Source organism: Megalobrama amblycephala, linkage group LG13 (genome assembly GCF_018812025.1).
Source record: "Megalobrama amblycephala isolate DHTTF-2021 linkage group LG13, ASM1881202v1, whole genome shotgun sequence".
NCBI classification, from domain to species: Eukaryota; Metazoa; Chordata; class Actinopteri; order Cypriniformes; family Xenocyprididae; genus Megalobrama; species Megalobrama amblycephala.
Genome location: NC_063056.1, coordinates 38,300,484 through 38,323,776, shown reverse-complemented (window position 1 = coordinate 38,323,776; position 23,293 = coordinate 38,300,484). Strand labels below are relative to the sequence as shown.

The window sequence follows — 23,293 nt, the reverse complement described above, 5'->3', positions numbered from 1 at the left end:
TAGCCGCTGTGCTTAACTTCCGGTTTCAGGCGGCGTCGCTTCCGGCGCAGGCTGGGGTGACGTCACCGCCAGCGCGGTAAGTTCGAGTTTGTTTGTCTGTCGCTGTTGTGAGAGGTGAGTGTTTAATCCACATTTACTTGATCTGTTAATAAATATGACAGTTAACGCAATCTATAACAATAATATAAACTAAAGACGACATAAATAAATTATTGTGTGAGTTATGTAATTCGCGCGTGATGTTTATGATAACGAAGGCTGAGTTTCAAAACTCCAGACAACATGTTTGGATGTTTAAATAAAGTTAGTCTATATACTAACAGAGAAATAATGTTATTGTTACGTGGCTGCTGCTATGTAGTGCTTTCGGAGGCTGATTAACAAATACGTAGTTGCTAGGCGGTTACTAAGGTGTTAAAATGGTTGCTACGGTGTTGCTAAGGGGTTTGATTTATAAATCTGATATTGTTTGTGTCGTTACATCACATTTGAGTGTTATAGATTGTTTTTCTGACTTTGTTTTCTCAGTTTTTCAGGCAATAGCACTTTCAGTAATGGAGATTTCTGATCATCACATGACTGATGTTGTCATCATCCGCCCAGATGCTCACATAGAGGTTCATGTGAAATCTCAGAGGTATCTCATAAGTGAATGAACTGTAGACTCTGATTTAGTTGTTACAGAATGCAAAACATGATGAACAATTTCTATATTACTTACTCATTAAAAAAGTTATCTACATAATCAGATCAGTAGTTCATGCACATCCAAATGTGGATTTATGTGCAAATGTATCCACAACTATGTCTGAAAGTAATGGGCTGTGAGTTTCATGTTGACATGTCTGTATTTGCCTCTGCATGATTGAAAAGGAATGAATTTGTGTTTGCAGCACAGCCAAGAGGTCTGACGTGAGGATGCATGTGTTGTCGCTGCTGGATCGACACAGCTCGGTTTTAAGGTCTTTCAAGTGGACGGAGTTTGATGATGAATTTCTGACCAAAAATGTGGAGTCAGTCATTGTAGCGGATGTAGCTGGGCCGAAAGTAAATACAGTACATTCTGCTTTATATTTAATTTTAAAATGTCATTTTTCAGTCTGATGGATGAGATATTTCTTTTATATTCCGCAGCTTGTGGATCTGAAGGTTCATAACCTCTGTATCCATATTTTTTCCCTGAATGATGACCGTCCGAGCACGCTCGCTCTGGAGGAGGAGGAGGAGCTATCTGCTGCCAAACATTGGCTCCTCCCAGCAGGTGATTATCCATGACACGTTCAATACATTTTCCCAGGGTTCATTCTTTCCTGTGTTTATGCTGAACACAATATACATTTTTCCCTTACATGCATATTTACTATCAGGGCAACAATCCTAAATATGTACAATATATCAAAGCTTATTGTCTGTCAAACATATTTTATTGGATTGTAATATTTCTACTCATCTGAGAAAATTTATTCTGTTTATGCTCTTGAAAAGATTTTTAAAGGGTGAGTTCACCCAAAAATGAAAATTCTGTCATTTATTACTCACCCTCATGTCGTTCCAAACCTTCTTTGTTCATCTTCTGAACACAAATTAAGATATTTTTGATGAAATTCAATGGCTCAGTGAGGCCTGCATTGACAGCAACACTTTCAAATGCCCAGAAAGGCATTAAAGACATATTTAAAACAGTTCATGTGACTACAGTGGTTCGACCTTAATGTTATGAAGTGACGAGAATACTTTTTGTGCACAAAAAAAACAAAATACCGACTTTATTCAACAATATCTAGTGATGGGCGATTTCAAAATCAGTGGTTTGGAGCGTGTATCAAACATGATTCACATGATTTCAGTAAACGAGGCTTCGTTACGTCATGAGTGTTTCAAAATTTTAATGGTTCACGTGACTTTGGCAGTTTGATACACGCTCCGAACCACTGATTTGAAAGAAAAGATTTGTAAAGCTTCATGAAGCTTCATTTTTGCACACAAAAAGTGTTCTTGTCGCTTCATAACATTAAGTTTGAACCACTGTAGTCACGTGGACTATTTTAATGATGTCTTACCTACCTTTTCTACCTTTCTGGTCCTTGAAAGTGGTAATTTCATTGCTTTCTATGGGAGATAAAAAATACTCAGATTTCATCAAAAATATCTTAATTTGTGTTCTGAAGATGAACAAAAGATGACAAGAGGGTGAGTAATTAAAGACAGAAATGTTATTTTTGGGTGAACTAACCCTTTAAATATCTTATTTAGTTTCTGTTTTAAATTTTAATAACTTAAGTATGGTTTTCACCATGAAAATAGCCAAGGAGCTGTCATGACATTAAAACAAACAAACAATACATTGAACATGTGCTCTGGACTCATGTTTAAGACTTACAACATCTTCATCTTTTTCCTTGTACCCTCCAGCTGAGTTTCATGGCATTTGGGAGAGCTTGATTTATGAGGACGGCATCAAAACACAAGTAAGATCTGTATATTCACAGACAAATTGAAATTATTTGAAATAAATTAGCAGAATTATGCTTGTTAGCAGGAGTAGGTGGTATAACCAAAATCTTATATCACAGTAGGGGTCATTTGATATATATTGCATATTGCATATCAATATATATATATATATATTAAAAGTTGGTCTGTTTTCCTGGAAGAGAAAGATTTAAATCTGTTAAAAGACTGTCATTTTTTGGAGTATACTAGCATTTTTGAGCTCAGAGAGACTAAAATCTACTAAGCGGCAATTATAATTGCATGCAGTGTTTGTGTAATGTTTGGGACACGCCATATTCATGCACACACAGTACATCTACAGCAGTATAAACAATCATTATTGCAAAATTTTTACCAGTTGAAACATTTCTACCGTTGCGTTTTACTTACCGCCCATCCCTATTTGTTGGCATCCCATAACATGATCTTTGTCTTCACTTTGGTCTCCAGCTCTTGGATTATGTTTCGACAACAATTTTCTTCTCTGACAAAAATGTCGACAGCAATTTAATTGCCTGGAATCGTGTCGTGTTGCTTCATGGTAAGACAATAAAAGCTTGTTTGCAAACTTAGCAATTTCTGTCTTCATTGAATGCCTGCCCATGCCATGTTTATACAGTTGCCGTATCTCTCATAAACCCTCAGGGCCGCCTGGCACCGGGAAGACGTCTCTATGTAAAGGACTTGCCCAGAAACTCTCCATTAGACTGTCTGGCAGGTGTGACATCTTTCATAAAATCAAAAAGGCAGTTGCTGAATGTCCTGCATGCATCAACACTGTTGTTCACACATTTCTTTAGGTACGTGCACAGCCAGTTCGTGGAGATCAACAGCCACAGTCTCTTCTCCAAGTGGTTCTCAGAGGTACAGCTTGAGCCGTCACATCTGAAACACTTCCTCAGATCCATGTCTGAAACGCTGTGAACACATGTGACTGTTTTACAGAGTGGAAAACTGGTCACAAAGATGTTTCAGAAGATTCAGGAGCTGATTGACGATAAAGATGCCCTGGTGTTTGTCCTAATAGATGAGGTTCTCTCCTTTTTAACATCATTAATGTTCCTTTAAAAGTCACTTGTGCAATTTATTTTGTTGCATTGCTCAATGAAACCACTTCTGAACCAGTCTTACGGTGGATTGTTTGCCAAAAAGCTGCTATCCACTGGTGATTTTGGTGTAGTCTGATGGTTTTAGAGGAGTTTTCTGTTCAGACTGGTTTCCCAAAATCAGCTGTAACCACCTTAGACTGGTTTATAAAAGCAATAAACCCTTGCTTTACAGTCTTATTACCACAGTGATGAAGAAAGGCCATAGTCTCTGTAACCCTGGTAAAACACTGTAATTCAAAATTTGAAAAATTCAACTGGCTGGTGCTGTTTTGTGTGACTTGAGCAAGATGTGACATTTCATGTGTTTGCTATTGTAAATACCCATATTTAGTGAAAGTTAGGTGTTATTTAATTACTTTATACATTGCAATTCTGCTACGCCGGATCACTGAGGGTTCAATAATGTGTGTTTGTCAGGTGGAGAGTCTCACAGCTGCTCGAAGTGCCGCTCAGGCAGGAACAGAACCATCTGATGCTATTAGGGTGGTCAATTCTGTCCTGACCCAGCTCGACCAGATCAAACGGTCAGTTTCTCTTGATCTGTGCTGCACTTTCATCTACAAAGGCATGCTTGAAATCAAAATGACTATTTACTTAATGCACTTTGCTGCTCTTATTGTGCATTATTCATCGTGGAGGTTATTGTAAATTATTGTAGTCTTTCATCAAATTATAATAACCTGTTCAGCCATTTTTTCCCTTTTTGTCTGATGTTTTTTGTGCCATTGAATATCCTGATGCATTTTGAAATATTTCCTGTCTTATGGCAGGTAAAATAGGGCTTCCTGTGCAGTTTGTCTATTCATGTAAACCTTGTGTTTCCCTGATTTAGCCACCCAAATGTGGTCATCCTCACTACATCCAATGTCACAGAAAAGATCGATCTGGCCTTTGTGGACAGAGCCGATATAAAGCAGTACATCGGCCCACCGAGCGCCAGCGCCATATTCAACATCTATCTGTCTTGTCTGGATGAACTCATGAAGGTGAGCGTGTGTTCGGCTCCATTAACTGTTGAACATCTCCATTTTTCTGCTGGCCACCACAAAACAGATTTGATCCTTCCCTGCAGCGTCAGATCATCTACCCCAGACAGCAGCTGCTGAGTTTGGAGGAACTGGGCACCATGAACTTCATGGAGAGCGACGTGACCCATCTGAGCTTAAGCCTGAGGAACATCGCCCAGTGAGTGTTTGCTGGTGATGCAACCAGTATTGAAGTTTTTGAGAATTGATATCTTTCACAAGTGTCTCTTTCTGGACAGGAGGAGTGTGGGACTCAGTGGAAGAGCCTTGAGGAAAATCCCATTTCTGGCTCATGCGCTTTATGGAAAGGTACTTTATCTTTGAATGTACAATGTTTTGTGATTTTACCACAAATAAGGGGTGTTGTTAGTCTAAAATCCTTAAAGGGTTAGTTCAACAGAAAATGAAATTTCTGTAATTAATGACTCACCCTCATGTCGTTCCAAACCCGTAAGACCTTCGTTCATCTTACGGTATATCATCGTCGATATTTTTGATGAAATCTGAGAGGTTTCTGAACCATACATTTGCATTGACGTTGCTGCCTCTGTGTGGTTCAGAATGACATGAGGATGAGTACTTAATTACAAAAATTTAATTTTTGGGTGAACTAAACCTTTAAGTGTGGTAAATCACTGTAATGCATGACCTTGAATGGCTCATTGCTGTAATGAAAGGATGCATTTTCAATAAATAATTATATTGAGTGTTAATAATAATCAGAATAAACAGTTCTTAAATAAGTTATATAGTTCATTAGTCTAATTCTAGGAAGTTTATGGTTGACAAGCAATTCAAGACAAGACACTACTGGTGAATAGGGTGAACATTTTAACTAATACGTTTTGTATTACAAGTTTGCAAATGATCTAATTAAATATGCATTCATTTGCATACATTTCCAGAACAGAAATCTGAACATTGGTTAAAACCAGCTTCAAAATTCTGGTTTCATTTTGTTGACATTAGAGTTAGTTTCTTTGGAGATCTACTTTTATCACTCCATAAATCAGAAACACTGTCAACAGCCTGAAATGCTATTAGGATATAATGTATAAATCAGGAGAATCATATATGAACATGTAAAGTTTGGTGTATGAAATCTGCTGAAGTGGAGATTTCTGGAGAAAAATATGCAAATAGATAGTGTATTAAAATAAACACTTAATATGTATTTTCGATTTTCTTTCCAATAGTCTGAAAGAGCTGTTAAAGCAAAATAGCACTTTTTCATGCACTGGTCAGTTTAAAAAAAAAAAAAAAAAAAAAAAGCAATGATGTGAATATGCAGTTTAGTCTTTGTTTGTTGTAATCATATATCTATTGTGTTTCCAGACCTCCACAATGACAGTTGAGAGTTTTCTAAAAGCGATGGGCCATGCCGTGGATAAACAGAGACAGGAACAGGCGAGTTTGGTCAACTGTGTTTGAGCTGAAGCTAACTGACGTTCTGCCGTTGTGTCGAAATGGTTTTTTGTTTGTTAGTTCAATATTTCCGCTCTGTTCACCAGCTTCATCCTCTGAACAAACCAGTGTTTCAAGTTTGAAACAGCACTTATCTATACAAGACTGTCATCTTCTAGGTGACATTTTTCAATTCAGTATTCATAAGCTGAAGTTTTTGGTGTCCTAAATCTGAGTTTATAATACGCACTGTAGCAGCTGCTATTTGCATATGAAAAAATAATGTTCTTTTTTATGTTCAGTTTTTATATGTGTATATATTTAAATCATTTGATTAAAAAAAAAAAAAAAAATCCTTTTTTCTTTTTTTTTTTTGATTTACAATTTAAATGTTTTCACTCTTAGAAGAAAAGATTCTATATAGAATATTAAAGGGTTCATTTAAAGGGGACCTATAATGCCCCTTTCACAAGATGTAATATAAGTCTCTGGTGTCCCCAGAATGTGTCTGTGAAGTTTCAGCTCTAAATACCCCACAGATCATTTATTATAGCTTGTCAAATTTGCCTATTTGGGTGTGAGCGAAAACACGCCATTTTTGTGTGTCTCCCTTTAAATGCAAATGAGCTGCTGCTCCCGGCCCCCTTTCCAGAAGAGGGCGGAGCTTTAACAGCTCACGCTTCAGTTGCTCAACAACAACAAAGCTGGAGAATCTCACGCAGCCAAAATGAGGATTGTCAGTAACGGTGTTCAGCCTTACATTGTTCAAACCGGAGTCGACACTGATGGAGAGACTCAGGAAGAAGTTACAACTTTTAGAATGAAACTGGACGTTTCTGAATGGTTAGTGGATACATTTATGTAGTTGCTGTGGAGTTGATTCAACTCATCCACTAGCATGTGCCGTCATGTTAATCTTTTGTACAAATCCAGCGTTGAATTGACCCTCGTTTGTGAATCAGTCCAGCGTAAAATGACAGTATGGCAACAACACTCTACTACAACAACTCTTCCTCTTCTCTAAAGCAGCCCAACATGGCCTCACCCTCACCCTGTGAAGTCACCAACCCTGGAAGAAGCTTTTTGTAGTCCTTAAAAAGTGATTTCTGTAAAAGAAAATATCTCCCTTTGCATTGAACTTTGAGCGTTGTAACTTTGCAGATGTTCAAACAGCAACATTACACACTAACTAAAGTTAAAAAAGTGAAATCATAATCAAGGTGCTTATATATATATATATATATATATATATACCCAAACTAGGGTTGTGTGCTAACAGGCTTTATTCACACTGCATCCAGTTTTTATATATATATATAGCCTTTTAGGGGTTAATTTTATGGATTTAGTTTTAATTCATTCATGTTTTTATTCATTTTTAATTTAAATCAAGTTGTATGATTTAAACAACTCCAAAGCATACTTTATCACTAGAAAAAAAAACTGAAATAACATGAAAGTATTATGCAATCATTTAAAACATTTTTCCTTATATAGAACCTTTTTGGCATAAAGTGTTCTTTCAAATTGAATCAAGAACTCTAGGGTTCTCTTCAGAACCCCACTGAACCTTTTTTTCTAAGGGTCTAATTCATAAACTGCATCCAGTAGGTGGCATAAAGGTGCAACTGCAGGGAGAAATCAGTATGCATGAAAAGCTTTGTGAATTGCCTGTCTTTTTTCACTCAGACAGCTATATTAGAAACCATTTGAAAACCAAATTAGGGTTGTGTGCTAACAGGCTTTATTCACACTGCATCCAGTTTTGATTTGGTTTTAATTCTAGTCTTGCACTTTGTCATGTTTACTACTTGTCTGAGCAAAGCCTGACTGAATATAGGTTGTTTTGTGTAATTTACAGGCATTAAAGTTATAAAACACAAACTAAAATATGTAACATTTCATTGTCCCACTTGTGCATTCATTTACACTCGACTTTCTCACAAGATGTTTGACCTTTGCTGTTAAGAAACCTGTTTGACACCATGTTTAAAGCGGCCTGCTTTGATGTGCTGTTTGGAAAGTGTCAAGTTGTGAGAATCTATTTTATGCGAATCCCATGATCACAAAGAACTGCTTGATGCATATCATCACCCGGAGATACCGGATCAAACAGGTAAACACCTGCGAGCCGTCATTGTGCAGGTATCTGTATCGCATTCTTCTGATATGATGTGAGATTAAAACGTGTCAGGCTGCAGACCAGATAAACAAACCCATAATTGTAATGTCTTCAGGCTTTTTTCTCTTCCTGACAGTTCCTCTTCCAAAAACAAGCAGCTGCTTAAATATAATCAGTGGAGGAAGAAAAAAATTGTCAAAAGCCTTATTGTTGCAGAGTTTTATACCACTTTTGTGGTTAGAAACTGCCAGTAAGTTCCTAAACAAAGCAAACAGTATAATGCTGCTGAATTTCTGTCTGGCTCCAAGCACTGGAATATCAATAGAGCTGCCAATAGTAATACATTAGTTGAAGAGTTAATAGACTTGTGGGCAAGTATCGTACAACATCACAAGACGTTTGACGTTCAAGGCTGTTCAGAGGATTGCAGAGAGAGATATGAGCTTTTGTTTGAAATCAATGAATGATTTATGCTGCTTATTGGCAAATCAGTATTGCAAATCTCTCCCCTCTTTCAGTGTTTCAAAAGTTCTTTTCCCTCGTGCAAATGCGATATGCTTTCATCTTGGTTTTTGCAAGCTGATTGCATGTGAAAAATCTTCTTGTGGCAATCGTGCATGTATGAATTACCAACTAGAGTTTTGCATTTTCTGAAGAAAGTGGTTGCTGACTGACTCGCATCAAAAAAAGTTTATTTTTTTTTATTTATTTATTTTTTTTATGCATAACTTAATTAAATGTTTTTGTCTCTGTCACAAAGGTATTATTATATACCTTGGCATTCCAAAGGTATTATTATACAAAGGTATTATTATATACCTTTATTAATTCCCTGGAGCCGTGTGGAGTACGTTTATAATGGATGGATGCACTTTCATGAGCTTCATACTCGTTGGTCCCGTTCACTGCCATTATAAAGATTAGATGCGTCAGGATATTTATTAATGTAACTCTGATTGTGTTTATCAGAAAAAAGAAAGTCATATACACCTAGGATGGCTTGAGAGTGATTAAAGCTTGGGGTAATTTTCATTTTAAAGTGAACTAATCCTTTAATGACTTCAACTGAAAATGAAAGTCTTTTCAGAGGAGCAAGTTACATTTTGATGAGAAATTATAAAGATGTTTTCTGTAAACATGTCTAGTCACTCACAACAAGAACAGGAACATGCATCAAGACATCATTTTGATTTCATGATGACTTCTGGAGTTATATGACCCCTGCTGAAATCCTTTAATCACTCCTGGGCTCAGGCCTTGTGTCATGAACACTGCTTTGGATGCATTTGTTGAATGACTAACTTACCAACTATGATAATACCAACAGAAAAAAGAAAGAAGCAACCCCGCAAGAGGTTTAGAGTTCACCAGCGGTGTAACTCATCAGAGATGTTAAACCACAAGCTGGCACTGATAGATAGTTTGTGAAGTCCCAGAGACGAAGTTAAAGTTTGTGGAATATGTAGAACACCACCACATGTATGTTGAGGAGACAGTAATTAACAGAGTTTCAGATGAGCTGTCATTCATCATGAGGAACGATGCTCTTTTCCATTATATTTTTTCTTTGCACTTTTGTTTTGAGTTTTCTAATTTTAAAGGGGCCCTTTTTTTAAGATTTTGTTTTTGGGCTCTACTATAATAGATTTTCATGCTTGAATGTTTAATTAAAACATTATTTATTTGCCTCTTTTCCCAGTCTGTCAGTAACGCTCTGTGGTTGTGTTTCCCGAAAGCATCGTTAGCCAACTATGGTCTTAAGTCCCATTGAACTCTATTGGTAACGATGGAAATTGCGACCATAGTTCACTTTGGGAAACGCACCCCTGTTTAGTTCCTGTCTCTATGAAGCACCTCCTTCTGAAAAGCACAATGTGCTCTGATTGGTCGGCTGGACCAGTGTGTTTTGATTGGTCAGTCGCTTCGAGTGTGTTTACAAAATAACCTGCCCCTTACCATAACTGCAAACAGTGTTGCCAAGTCTGCGTTTTTCCCGCGGAATTGGGCTATTTTAAATTTGTTGCCGTGGCTAAAAAAAAAAACCCTACGTATGATTTTGGTGCTCCAACACCCCTAAAACACCCCCCAGACTTACAAATTCAGTGGAGAATTCGACCGCCTGATGGAGAAAATCACATCTGGCTATTTTTGGGCTACTTTTCACTGGCCATTGGGCTAACTTTGCTGCACAGACATGGCAACCCTGAGTGCACACTATGGCCCTGTCCCAAATGGCACCCTAAACCAGTGTTGCCAAGTCCATGGTTTTCCAGCGGAATTGGGCTACGTCAACACTAATGCCCCTGGAATGCAGATTTTACCAGGGGAGCCCCACCAAAAACATGGATTTTACCCACCAGAACACGATTTTTACCGGGGCACCCCCTTGAAACGCGATTGGGTGAGTTTTGAATAGTGATTGGGCGGTTGGAACAGGTAGCAATAAGAGGCCGGAAAAGTTAAATGTACATATAAGGAACAGCTGGAGGACCAATTTGCAACTTATTATCAATTGGCAACATGATTGGGTATAAAAAGAGCCAATCAGAGTGGCAGTGTCTCTCAGAAATCAAGATGGGCAGAGGATCACCAATTCACCTGATGCTGCGGCAAAAAATAGTGGAGCAATATCAGAAAGGAGTTTCTCAGAGAAAAATTGCAAAGAGTTTGAAGTTATCATCATCTACAGTGCATAATATCATCCAAAGATTCAGAGAATCTGGAACAATCTCTGTGCATAAGGGTCAAGGCCGGAAAACCATACTGGATGCCGTGATCTTCGGCCCTTAGACGGCACTGCATCACATACAGGAATGCTACTGTAATGGAAATCACAACATGGGCTCAGGAATACTTCCAGAAAACATTGTCGGTGAACACAATCCACCGTGCCATTCGCCGTTGCCGGCTAAAACTCTATAGGTCAAAAAAGAAGCCATATCTAAACATGATCCAGAAGTGCAGGCGTTTTCTCTGGGCCAAGGCTCATTTAAAATGGACTGTGACAAAGTGGAAAACTGTTCTGTGGTCAGACGAATCAAAATTTGAAGCTCTTTTTGGAAAACTGGGACGCCATGTCATCCGGATTAAAGAGGACAAGGACAACCCAAGTTGTTATCAGCGCTCAGTTCAGAAGCCTGCATCTCTGATGGTATGGGGTTGCATGAGTGCGTGTGGCATGGGCAGCTTACACATCTGGAAAGGCACCATCAATGCTGAAAGGTATATCCAAGTTCTAGAACAACATATGATCCCATCCAAACGTCGTCTCTTTCAGGGAAGACCTTGCATTTTCCAACATGACAATGCCAGACCACATACTGCATCAATTACAACATCATGGCTGCGTAGAAGAAGGATCCAGGTACTGAAATGGCCAGCCTGCAGTCCAGATCTTTCACCCATAGAAAACATTTGGCGCATCATAAAGAGGAAGATGCGATAAAGAAGACCTAAGACAGTTGAACAACTAGAAGCCTGTATTAGACAAGAATGGGACAACATTCCTATCCCTAAACTTGAGCAACTTGTCTCCTCAATCCCCAGACGTTTGCAGACTGTTATGAAAAGAAGAGGGGATGCCACACAGTGGTAAACATGGCCTTGTCCCAACTTTTTTGAGATGTGTTGATGCCGTGAAATTTAAAATCAACTTATTTTTCCCTTAAAATGATACATTTTCTCAGTTTAAACATTTGATATGTCATCTTTGTTGTATTCTGAATAAAATATTGAAATTTGTAACTTCCAAATCATTGCATTCTGTTTTTATTCACAATTTGTAGTGTCCCAACTTTTTTGGAATTGGGTTTGTATATATAATATATATATATATAGGCATATATTAGACTATATAAAACTAAATATATATCAAGACTTTGGAACAAAACAGCAACATTACACATTAAAAAAAGCTGAAAATGTAATGTAAATGCATAACATATAAAGTGCTACATAATTGCATTCAGCATTTGTCATGCCCATCTTTCTATTTGAAGTAAACTAAACGTTTTCACAAGATTGTGGTGGTGTGGTCGGATGGTAAAAGAGAAGCAAAATGAACAGTTTATGCCACTTTTAAGTTTAAAAAATATATAATCTAAAACACATGGACTTTGATTTTGTTGTTTGGCCATGCAAAACACACCATCACAATGCTAAAGGATGTTCGGTAACCAGATATTGCTGAAATCCCTCTTCCAATGTGAAAAAGTAAAATGCTCAAATGTTGCATTTACATCAAAGACTATAGAAATTTTTGCTCAGTGTGTTTGAATCAGTCGATGTTGTGGTGGTTAGTAGATGAAGGATGTCAGGTCTCCTCAAGCTCACACAGGTGTGGAGAATCACATTAACTATCAGTATGATCCATTAACCACAATGAAACTCAATACTGACTGTCTTCATGCTCAACACTACATCTGTTGTTTTTAAACTTTTTGTTGTCTAATGTTTCAAAGGCGAAACCGTTGTTTTTAATGCACTGGTACATTTTAAGATTTTGGGCTATTTTGCTTCATAACATGTCTTCTTTCAGACTAGAGGAAGGAAAACTTCCAAAATGTATGTATCTATTCATTTTAATTTAAATTTTTCTAATTTATTCTATTGCACTTCGGGGTAGATTTCAATCACAATACATATGTGAGTTATCCAATGTTCAGTTTTTGTTCTGGAAATGCATGCAAATTAATGCATTTGTAATTAAATAATGCCTAATTTGCATATTTAAACTTCAGAAAACTTGTAATACAAAACTGTCACTGTGATTATTTCCCCGTATTCACCTGTGGTGTGCTTGTGCTAGTCTTGTGAGTGTCAGTAGGGGGCAGCAGTGATGCTGAAGGGGGCTGGACTGAAGGTGCGTGTTTCTCCTGCACTTCACTTCGCTTCACATCTTCATCTCCAGCAGAAGACCATCTCGTGAGCTCCTGCGCCAGATTCTCTTCTGCATTACAGATTCACAGTGAACGGGACTCGCTGGTGAGGCGCGCTGAATGCCGCACATATGCTCCTGGAATCTGCAGGATTTGCCTTTTAATTTCTCTGAACGGGATATAATGTAAGAACTGTGACCGAGAGATGCACGACTTCTGTTAACTACAGCAGTGATACAATGGGGAAACTTCACTCAAAACATGGTGAGTTGCACATCTAGAAGTTGCATAATCGCAACATATTTGTGTAAATATGTAAACGCGTATGTATGTGAGCGATTATTCAGTTATGGGAACATTTATGTCCTTTAGTCATAAAATATAGAATATCTTTAATGACTTTTTCTGAATTTTAAAAGTGTTGAAAGGTAAAATTTGCCAGTTTTTATTATTATTACTGTTTTTCTATTTGTTTTAAAGTTTTCTATTTGTTTTGAATGGAAATATGAAGTGACAGAGTCACGTCTCTGATTAAAAAGATAAAAGATATCATTAATATAAGATTTTTGCATATGAAAGTAGCTTCATTAGGCATCATTACTAAATTACTGACTGATAGATAATCACTTGAGCAAACAATTCAAAGACTTGTGCAACTTTATCCTCTAAAAACTGGAAAATATCATTACCATACTATACATTATCACCATTATAAAAAAATCGAATTAAGATGATGATCAGATATTAATTCCAGGACAGCATAGATTAAACAGTTTGAAGAAGTTAAAATATATAAAATAGTCAAAATAACTAAAAAAATCATCCATATATATGCCATTTTAACACATATTTTATCAATCTTTGCCATGCATGCTCTTGAAATGCACAAAAATATAAATATAAATGTTATTATAAATAATGCTCTGATTTTTGTCTTTCTATCCTCTATTCGGATGCAGCTTGCAAACGTCGGGAAAATCCTGAGGGTGAGATTTGCATTTGACGGTTTAAAAATATATATTTTATAGTTGAAATGAACTATTAATGGCTTAGAACATTTCCCAGAGCTATTTCACATCCATTTTCAGGGGATAGTTTTGTTGTGAATGGCTTTATTTCAAGAAGAGGAGTTGAAGGCGGCGAGAGATATGGCACATCTGACAACAATCTGAAAGATTATAAGGTAAGAAGCACCTGTTTTTGTGCATTTGCTTCTTTTATACATCTGAAACCTTCTGGCCATCCATCTTTAAACCTGTCTCACATAGACGGCTACCTTCAAATTGAAATCAAACATAAACACTATCTTTGTGCATCATAAATAGCACTTTGCTTGAGAAACTTGACCAATTTCAATTCAATTTCCAAAGAGTATGTCATTTCCATGTTGCAAAGATAACTGTGTTATTCGAATAAGCAAGAATACACAGAACTGAACTATTTTTCATCAATGTTTTGAATGACTGCAGTGCATTATGCGAGTGCTTTCTGTTGCCGAAGCTTTTTCCCAGTATCATATTCGACTTGATCAAGAATCTGCACCACATAAGGAACAACTTGCGGTGAGCCGTTTGCCATTCCGCTGCCAAAGACCACATTCCCACTGACGAGAAATCATCATTACACCGGCTGAAACAAACAGAACGGAGTGTGTGTTCGCAAGGCCATGCAACGACATGTCGAGCTGCTCGTGATGACGAGAGCTGCTGTTGTTTTTGTCGTGTTTGGCAGCGGGACAGCGCCGCTGTGGTTGTTCCCCTGTGGGATTGATGGGTTTTGACAGCCCGTTCCCTGCGGTGGGACTATGACATCAGTGCCGGGCGGACGGTTGGTGATTGACAACTGCATTAACAGCTGAGAGTCTCGGTTAGTCCTGGACGTAGAGCAGCTCACATGCGTTACATCTGCGTGAACGGAGTCGGATTATATGGAGACTTTTGGGAGTGTCAGATGTTGATGAGTAATTTCACTGATTGTGATCTGTTGAGGTTTCATCTCGTGCAAAGAAAATTGTCTCTCATATATCTATGCAGTTCATTTAATGCTCTTTGTCTCATTCTCCTACCACACAATACTGCTATTTTCTGACATTTTTTCTAACCTGAGACAGGTTGATGGACTGAACACTAGTGATTAACGTCGAAGAATAACATGCCTCATGGCAAACGTATGTCGGTAACGCAGTTCTCTTCATATTGCACATTTGAAACTGAACATTTTATATAAAATTAAGCAGTATTGTGAATATTGCAATGATTTAATGCACTTTTTACTTGCACTTGTATCATGTTTTGATAGTGTCTCGTGTTTAAACTTCAGTAAAACTTCAGTTTGTTTGATTCATTTCTGTGAATCTCCATTTCAATGAATCAATTCAAAAGTCAAACTCAAACATTTTTGAAGATTTATTCAAATAGACAGAAATTCACAAGAATGACTCTAACAAGAATCGATGACTCTAACAAGTTTGTTTGATTCATTTCTGTGGATGAGTTGAGTTCAAAAATCTATTAAAAAGTCAGTCTCAAAAATCTCTTTAATTGATTTATTGAACAGATATTCACAAGAATGAATCAGTGGATGTGTTCCGACTTGAAATGGACAGAAAAGATTTGAACCATCTCTAAAACATTTGTTTGATTCATTTCTGTGGATGAGTTCAAACTGTCCATTTCAAAGAATCAGTTCAGAAATCAATCTCGAATTGCTTTATTGAAATAGACAGATATTCATATGAATCAGTAAAACCAACTCTTACAAGTTCATTGGATTACATTCTGTGACTGGGTTCAAACTTGAAATGGACAGAAAATCACAGGAAGGATTCAAACCAACTCTAAAATGTTTGTTTGAGTCATTTCTTTGGCTTTCCATTTCAAAGAATCAATTTAAAAGTCAAACTCAAACATTTCTGAAGATTTATTCATATGGACAGAAATTCATGAGAATGACTCTAATGAGAGTCAATGACTCTAACAAGTTTGTTTGATTCATTTCTGTGGTTGAGTTCAGATTGCCCATTTCAAAGAATCTATTCAGAAGTCAATCTCAAATTGCTTTATTAAAATAGACAGACATTTATATGAATCAATCAAACCAACTCTTACAAGTTCATTTGATTACATTCTGTGAATGGGTTCAGATTTGAAATGGATCTCCATTTCAAAGAATCAATTCAAAAGTCAAACTCAAACATTTCTGAAGATTTATTCAAATAGACAGAAATTCACAAGAATGACTCTAACAAGAATCGACGACTCTAACAAGTTTGTTTGATTCATTTCTGTGGATGAGTTGAGTTCAAAAATCTATTAAAAAGTCAGTCTCAGAAATCTCTTTAATTGATTTATTGAACAGATATTCACAAGAATGAATCAGTGGTTGGGTTCCGACTTGAAATGGACAAAAAAGATTTGAACCATCTCTAAAACATTTGTTTGATTCATTTCTGTGGATGAGTTCAAACTGTCCATTTCAAAGAATCAATTCAGAAATCAATCTCGAATTGCTTTATTGAAATAGACAGATATTCTTATGAATCAGTAAAACCAACTCAAGTTCATTGGATTACATTCTGTGACTGGGTTCAAACTTGAAATGGACAGAAAATCACAGGAAAGATTCAAACCAACTCTAAAATGTTTGTTCGAGTCATTTCCATTGGCTTTCCATTTCAAAGACTCAATTCAAAAGTCAAACTCAAACATTTCTAAAGATTTATTCATATGGACAGAAATTCATGAGAATGACTCTAATGAGAGTCAATGACTCTAACAAGTTTGTTTGATTGATTTCTGTGGTTAAGTTAAAATTACCCATTTCAAAGAATCTATTCAGAAGTCAATCTCGAATTGCTTTATTAAAATAGACAGACATTTATATGAATCAATCAAACCAACTCTTACAAGTTCATTTGATTACATTCTGTGAATGGGTTCAGATTTGAAATGGATCTCCATTTCAAAGAATCAATTCAAAAGTCAAACTCAAACATTTCTGAAGATTTATTCAAATAGACAGAAATTCACAAGAATGACTCTAACAAGAATCGACGACTCTAACAAGTTTGTTTGATTCATTTCTGTGGATGAGTTGAGTTCAAAAATCTATTAAAAAGTCAGTCTCAGAAATCTCTTTAATTGATTTATTGAACAGATATTCACAAGAATGAATCAGTGGTTGGGTTCCGACTTGAAATGGACAGAAAAGATTTGAACCATCTCTAAAACATTTGTTTGATTCATTTCTGTGGATGAGTTCAAACTGTCCATTTCAAAGAATCAATTCAGAAATCAATCTCGAATTGCTTTATTGAAATAGACAGATATTCATATGAATCAGTAAAACCAACTCTTACAAGTTCATTGGATTACATTCTGTGACTGGGTTCAAACTTGAAATGGACAGAAAATCACAGGAAAGATTCAAACCAACTCTAAAATGTTCATTTCTGTGAATGATTCCAAACTGTCCATTTCAAAGAATCAATTCAGAAGTCAAACTCAAAAATCTCTGAATTGATTCATTGACATGGACAAATATTCATAGGAATTAATCAAACCAACTATAACCAATTTGTTTGATTCATTTTTGTGAATGGGTTCAAACTGTGCATTTTACTGAATAAATTCAAAAGTCAGTCTCAAACATTTTGAATTGATTCACTGAAATGAACAGAAGCCGATGTGTCCCATTATGTTAGGCTCTTTGCATTGCATCATTTCAATTAGCGTCACGCTGAAGGACGCCATAGTAAAAAGACTCTAACTGATGATTAACCTGCCCTATTAGAAGCCTTATAAAAGTTGCTCCTTTCATGAATGGGGAAGTTATTTGGGAAAATCTGACAGAGATCTTAAGGGGAAACCACCGGCGGCACAGGGTACGTCATGTGTCATTAATGGGCAGCTCCAGAGTTTGATTTAATCAAAGTTTTGGCTCTGATTTGTGTTTTGTCAGTCGTCAAGTACCTGAAAGAGTCTTTGAAACTTGGAGCAGGAGCACTTTTGATGGCTGATAAGACATGCTTGGGTTGTTTATTAAGGGTGGTTGAAGTGCAAGACATCTGTATAATTAAGGGCACTTTAAAACTAGAGCTTTTGGTGCAGATCCGAGTCCATTTCAGGTCAGAGTTTGGTTGATGAAGGGTTCAAAATCTGGATCAAACCATGAGTCACTTGAACTAGCCTCATTGCAGTTTAGATCACAATAAGCGTTGTCTTGTTAGTCATCTTGCTTTTGAAATTTCATTGTGAATTAATCTCCAATTTCCCACATATTTATAGGCTATCTAAGCAAACAAAATGAATGTATGAGTGCGATCACATTTCTCTGTCTAATCTGCTATTTGTGATTTTTTTTTTTTTTTTTTTTTTTTTGAAAACACCATAATCACAGTTTTGTGCTGCCATGTTTATTCTGCAGTTAACCGAATCCTTGTTAATGGTATCTTGATGAGTTGCAGCAGGGATAAAGAGTCATTGTTGTGAGAACAGAGCTGGTTTGATTGAAGGTTTTTTGGAGTTACTATATTTTGCTTCCAGTGATTGGCAGTTGCAGCCCGTAAGCTGTGTACCTAGTATTGAATTAATAGTCTGCTTCACAAATGAGGGTCAATTCAACGCTGGATTTGCACAAAAGATTAACATGACGGCACATGCTAGTGGATGAGTTGAATCAACTCCACAGCAACTACATAAATGTATCCACTAACCATTCAGAAATGTCCAGTTTCATTCTAAAAGTTGTAACTTCTTCCTGAGTCTCTCCATCAGTGTCGACTCTGGTTTGAACAATGTAAGGCTGAACACCGTTACTGACAATCCTCATTTTGGCTGCGTGAGATTCTCCAGCTTTGTTGTTGTTGAGCTGTTAAAGCTCCACCCTCTTCTGGAAAGGGGGCTGGGAGCAGCAGCTCATTTGCATTTAAAGGGGCACACACAAAAACGGCGTGTTTTTGCTCACACCCAAATAGGGACAAATTTAACAAGCTATAATAAATGATCTGTGGGGTATTTTGAGCTGAAACTTCACAGACACATTCTGGAGACACCAGAGACTTATATTACATCTTGTGAAAGGGGCACAATAGATCCCCTTAATGGTATTCAGAATCAGAACAGAATAAGACTGAGATATGTAAGTATAAAACAAACATAAATTATAGTGGCATTCATTATAACAACATTTAATAAAAATGCCAAGCCTAAACAAATATTTAAAGTGAAACTGAAACTACTGGCATGTGGGTAATGCACTATACAAATAAACTTGTGCTTACGTGCCTCTCTCATTCTGCACCGAATATGTGTGGTTTGTACTTGTTTTGCACGCTTGCATTAAGTTGCTTTGGAATATACAGGGGTTGGACAATGAAACTGAAACACTGGCCAATATAGTGTTGGAGGTTTCACAGCTACGTATGTCAATCTTTTCTGATTTTACATTGAATTAGCAGAGCAATAGCACAGCTGTACATAAAATATTGCAATCCACACAACATAATGGGAGACATATCAGATTTCAAAAGTGGACAAATTGTTGGTGTGCATCTCGCTGGCTCATCTGTGACCAGGACAGGACGCAAGTGGACGCAAGAGGAAGCTGTCTGAAAGAGATGTCCAGGTACTAATCCGCATAAAACCACAGCTGTCCAACTCACTGCAGAATTAAATGTGCACCTCGACTCTTCTGTTTCCACCAAAACTGTTCACCTGGAGCTCCACAGAGTCAATATTCATGGCCGGGCCGCTATAGCCAAACCTTTGGTCACTTGTCCCAATGCCAAATGTCGGTTTCATTGGTGCCAACAGTGCAAATCTTGGGCTGTGGACAATGTGAAACATGTATTGTTCTCTGATGAGTCCACCTTCACTGTCTTTCCCACATCCATTGGAGTTAGTGTGGAGAAGAACCAAAGAAGCTTAACACCTGCCCAGAGTGAAGCACAGTGGTGGATCAGTGATGGTTTGGGCTGCAATATCATGTCATTCCCTACTGTGATTGATGGATGCGTCACTGCCAAGGACTACCAAACTATTTTGGAGGATCATGTGCACCTAATTATTCAAACGTCGTACCCTGAAGGGTGTGTCGTGTATCAGCATGATAATAAACCAATGCACACAACAAGACTTGTGACAGAATAGTTTGATGAGCATGAAAGTGAAGTTGAACATCTCTCATGGCCTGCAGAGTCACCAGATCAAAATATTTTTGAGTTTTTTGGCGGAGTGAGTCAGAAAGCGTTTTTCTCCACCAGCATTACATAGTGACCTGGACTCTGTTTTGGAAGAGGAATGGCTCAAAATCCCTCTAGCCACTGTGAAGGACTTGTATCTGTCATTCCCAAGATGAATTGATGCTGTACTGGCTGCAAAAGGAGGCTCTACATCATACTAATAAATTATTGTGGTCTAAAACCAGGTGTTCAGTTTCATTGTCCAACCCCTGTAAGTCTCAGCATGTTTCAGATGTTAAAAAAATGTGACTTATATTCCGGAAAATATTGTAATCATGTATGTAGTTCATATGACTTGTGCACATGACAGAGGTTGAGTAAATGAAGATGTAATTTTTCACTATTTCATCAAAGACACTGGGAAACAAGGACTACTGGACTCTTGAATTTTAAGCTGAACAAAATGGCAGATTGAATATTTATTATGTTAATGTATTGTATTTGAATCCCCATCATGATTTGATCATGAAAACGAACATTATTTCTTTCTCGAAAATCTCGGTTTCTCTTCATAATAGTAAGGGATGGTTGAGTTTATAATGCGGTTGAGCTGTTGTAATATTTTGTCCAGACCTCATATAAATAAACAGTCTTTTTATAGACTGTCTACATGACATTTCTCTTTGATGCTGAAATGACTCCATAAATTTCAACACAGTTTTATTCTGTTGTTGCCATAATTTTCTCTGATAGTCTAAGCCATTTACGATTGGTTTATGATGCACGAGTGTAAGGAGACTCGAATGACGTCCCATCCCTAGGGGTTGTTTGACATTTGTCGAGCCGGTCGTAGTGTTGTATTGTCATTATAAGTGCGGTTTGACTTTGCACCCCAGAGCAGCTGTAATTCTGTCCTCTAAATGAACTGAAAGGAGACACCTCTGCATGGACTGATGCTCGTGTCCATGACAAACTAGAGTAGATATATAATTTGACACTCAGTGTTTAGGAATCTCTGTAAGAATGATGTATTTCTGGATTACATCAAGTGTATTACCTCGCTTTAGTTTTCTATATGCACAACATGCTGTGTATTCTTTTTCATTTTTGCTGGAATTTTCAGATTTTAATACGTTTGAAGCTCCATTAACAGCAATTGTGGCATGAAGTCCATTACAACAAACTGAATTTCTTCTGGTTGTTCAGTTGAAGTTTAAAGTGGTCCTTGGTTATTATTTCACTTTTTTAACTTTAGTTAGTGTGTAATGTTGCTGTTTGAGCATAAACAACATCTGCAAAGTTACGACGCTCAAAGTTCAATACAAAGCGAGATATTTTCTTTTACAGAAATCACTTTTTAAGGACTACAACAAACGGCTGGTAGGGACTACAACGAGCTTCTTCCCAGGTTGTTGACTTCACTAACCCTAAAATTTACATAAACCCCGCCCCTGAGAACACGCAACAAAGGGGGTGTGGCCATGTTGGGCTGCTTTAGAGAAGAGGAAGAGTTGTTGTAGTAGAGTGTTGTTGCCATGCCGTCATTTTACACCGGACTGCTTCACAAACGAGGATCAATTCAACATTGGATTTGCTCAAAAGATGAACATGACGGCACATGCTAGTGGATGAGTTGAATCAACTCCACAGCAACTACATAAATTTATCCACTAACCATTCAGAAACGTCCGGTTTCTTTCTAAAAGTTGTAACTTCTTCCTGAGTCTCTCCATCAGTGTCGACTCTGGTTTGAACAATGTAAGGCTGAACACCGTTACTGACAATCCTCATTTTGGCTGCGTGAGATTCTCCAGCTTTGTTGTTGTTGAGCAACCGAAGCGTGAGCTGTTAAAGCAGCAGCTCAGTTGCATTTAAAGGGACACACACAAAAACGTTGTGTTTTTGCTCACATCCAAATAGAGGCAAATTTGACAAGCTATAGTAAATGATCTGTGGGGTATTTTGAGCTGAAACTTCACAGACACATTCTGGGGACACCAGAGACTTATATTACATCTTGTAAAAAGGGCACAATAGATCCCCTTTAAGGCCCTGATATACTTTAAGCAAAATCGAAGAATGAACTGGTGTGACGTCATTTCAAACAATGCAGGCTAAAACGAAGTTTGTTTTGTGTTCATTCGGGAGTTCAAAACAGCTTTCTAAAGCAAAGTTTCTGGAAAAGTTCACTCTGGATGGTAAACACCTTCTAATTACCATTGATCCATGGTGATTATGTAATAGGTAGATGTGGCTCTGATGCTCCACCTTCTTAGACATGGAAATGTTCTCCGGTTCATTTCTTCTGTTCAGTCCATCAAGGTTGGACGTCCGCGAGTAAAAACAACACACTTGAGAGCTGCTTTATAGTAGGAAATCAAGTTGTAGTTTTAATTGAGAGAGACACTGACACTGATTTTCATGTTTAATACTGTAAAGCTGCCGCTTTTAATCTATTGAATAAAGTGGTATATAAACGAACCTTTAGGGTGTTCACACTTGTAGTTCGGTTCTTTTAATCCGGACCAAAAAATAAAATGTTATATTTAATCCTGGTTCGCTTAGCATTCACATTGTCATTTTTAAGACTGGACCTAAAAGAAACAAAACAAAACAAATGGCTTTTATGATGTATATTTTGCGACTGAACTTACTGAACATCCAAAACAATGCTGTGAGCTGGTCCAAACGTGCTCATTGTATGTGTGTATATGTATGTGATGCTATTTTTTACCAGCGCTTATAAAGCTTATAAAGTATGTAAAGGAGTCTAAACAGCACTAGGAATTCTGTTACACACAAACGAAGATCTGCTGCAAGGAGACTGAACTGTAATATTTGTACCAAACTATAATGGGCAACATACAGTAGCTCCTAAAAACATTTTTAGGGTCGCATCTTGTGACATCACGTCCTCTTTTTGATAGGGATGCACTGAAATGAAAATTCTGGGCCAAAATCAAAAATTGTGGATGCACTTTTTAAAGATTATTTTTTTTATTATTTTAAATGAGCTTAAATGAGCTTATTTTTGTATAATTATATTAATATTAGACTAATCCAAACGTATATATATATATTTA

The 23,293-nt window shown here is 37.2% G+C and overlaps 2 protein-coding genes across 4 annotated transcripts in view; both read left to right on the top strand.

Annotated features, from left to right (window-relative positions):
- Nucleotide 1: 1 nt before the first annotated feature.
- On the top strand, nt 2-6,390 carry trip13 (thyroid hormone receptor interactor 13). 2 transcript variants are annotated; one of them, XM_048153224.1, is made up of 14 exons: nt 2-76; nt 529-637; nt 894-1,047; nt 1,135-1,261; nt 2,413-2,468; nt 2,944-3,034; nt 3,139-3,211; nt 3,294-3,357; nt 3,439-3,525; nt 4,020-4,126; nt 4,435-4,588; nt 4,675-4,787; nt 4,867-4,936; nt 5,963-6,390. In XM_048153224.1, exons 2-14 carry the CDS (start codon nt 555-557, stop codon nt 6,056-6,058), a joined length of 1,275 nt encoding a protein of 424 aa, XP_048009181.1. In that variant the 5' UTR covers nt 2-76; nt 529-554; the 3' UTR covers nt 6,059-6,390. The 2 variants fall into 2 exon arrangements, with proteins under 2 accessions (XP_048009181.1, XP_048009180.1); XM_048153223.1 differs by having other exon boundaries at nt 6-114.
- Nucleotides 6,391-12,430: 6,040 nt separating this feature from the next.
- The window catches only part of nkd2b (NKD inhibitor of WNT signaling pathway 2b), a 54,582-nt gene continuing 43,719 nt past the window's right edge, over nt 12,431-23,293 (top strand). The window contains exons 1-5 of one of the 2 annotated variants that reach the window (XM_048153621.1): nt 12,431-12,716; nt 12,961-13,014; nt 13,113-13,294; nt 13,990-14,016; nt 14,119-14,213. In XM_048153621.1, the coding sequence (XP_048009578.1) occupies nt 13,270-13,294; nt 13,990-14,016; nt 14,119-14,213 (147 nt within the window). In that variant the 5' untranslated portion in view covers nt 12,431-12,716; nt 12,961-13,014; nt 13,113-13,269. The other variant, XM_048153620.1, reaches the window with a different exon arrangement.

Coding starts and splice junctions, on each gene's coding strand:
- trip13 (XM_048153224.1), top strand. CDS start 555: ATGGAGATTTCTGATCATCACATGACTGATGTTGTCATCATCCGCCCA. Junction 1,262..2,412: donor ACATTGGCTCCTCCCAGCAG/GTGATTATCCAT, acceptor TGTACCCTCCAG/CTGAGTTTCATGGCATTTGG. Junction 4,788..4,866: donor AGCCTGAGGAACATCGCCCA/GTGAGTGTTTGC, acceptor CTTTCTGGACAG/GAGGAGTGTGGGACTCAGTG.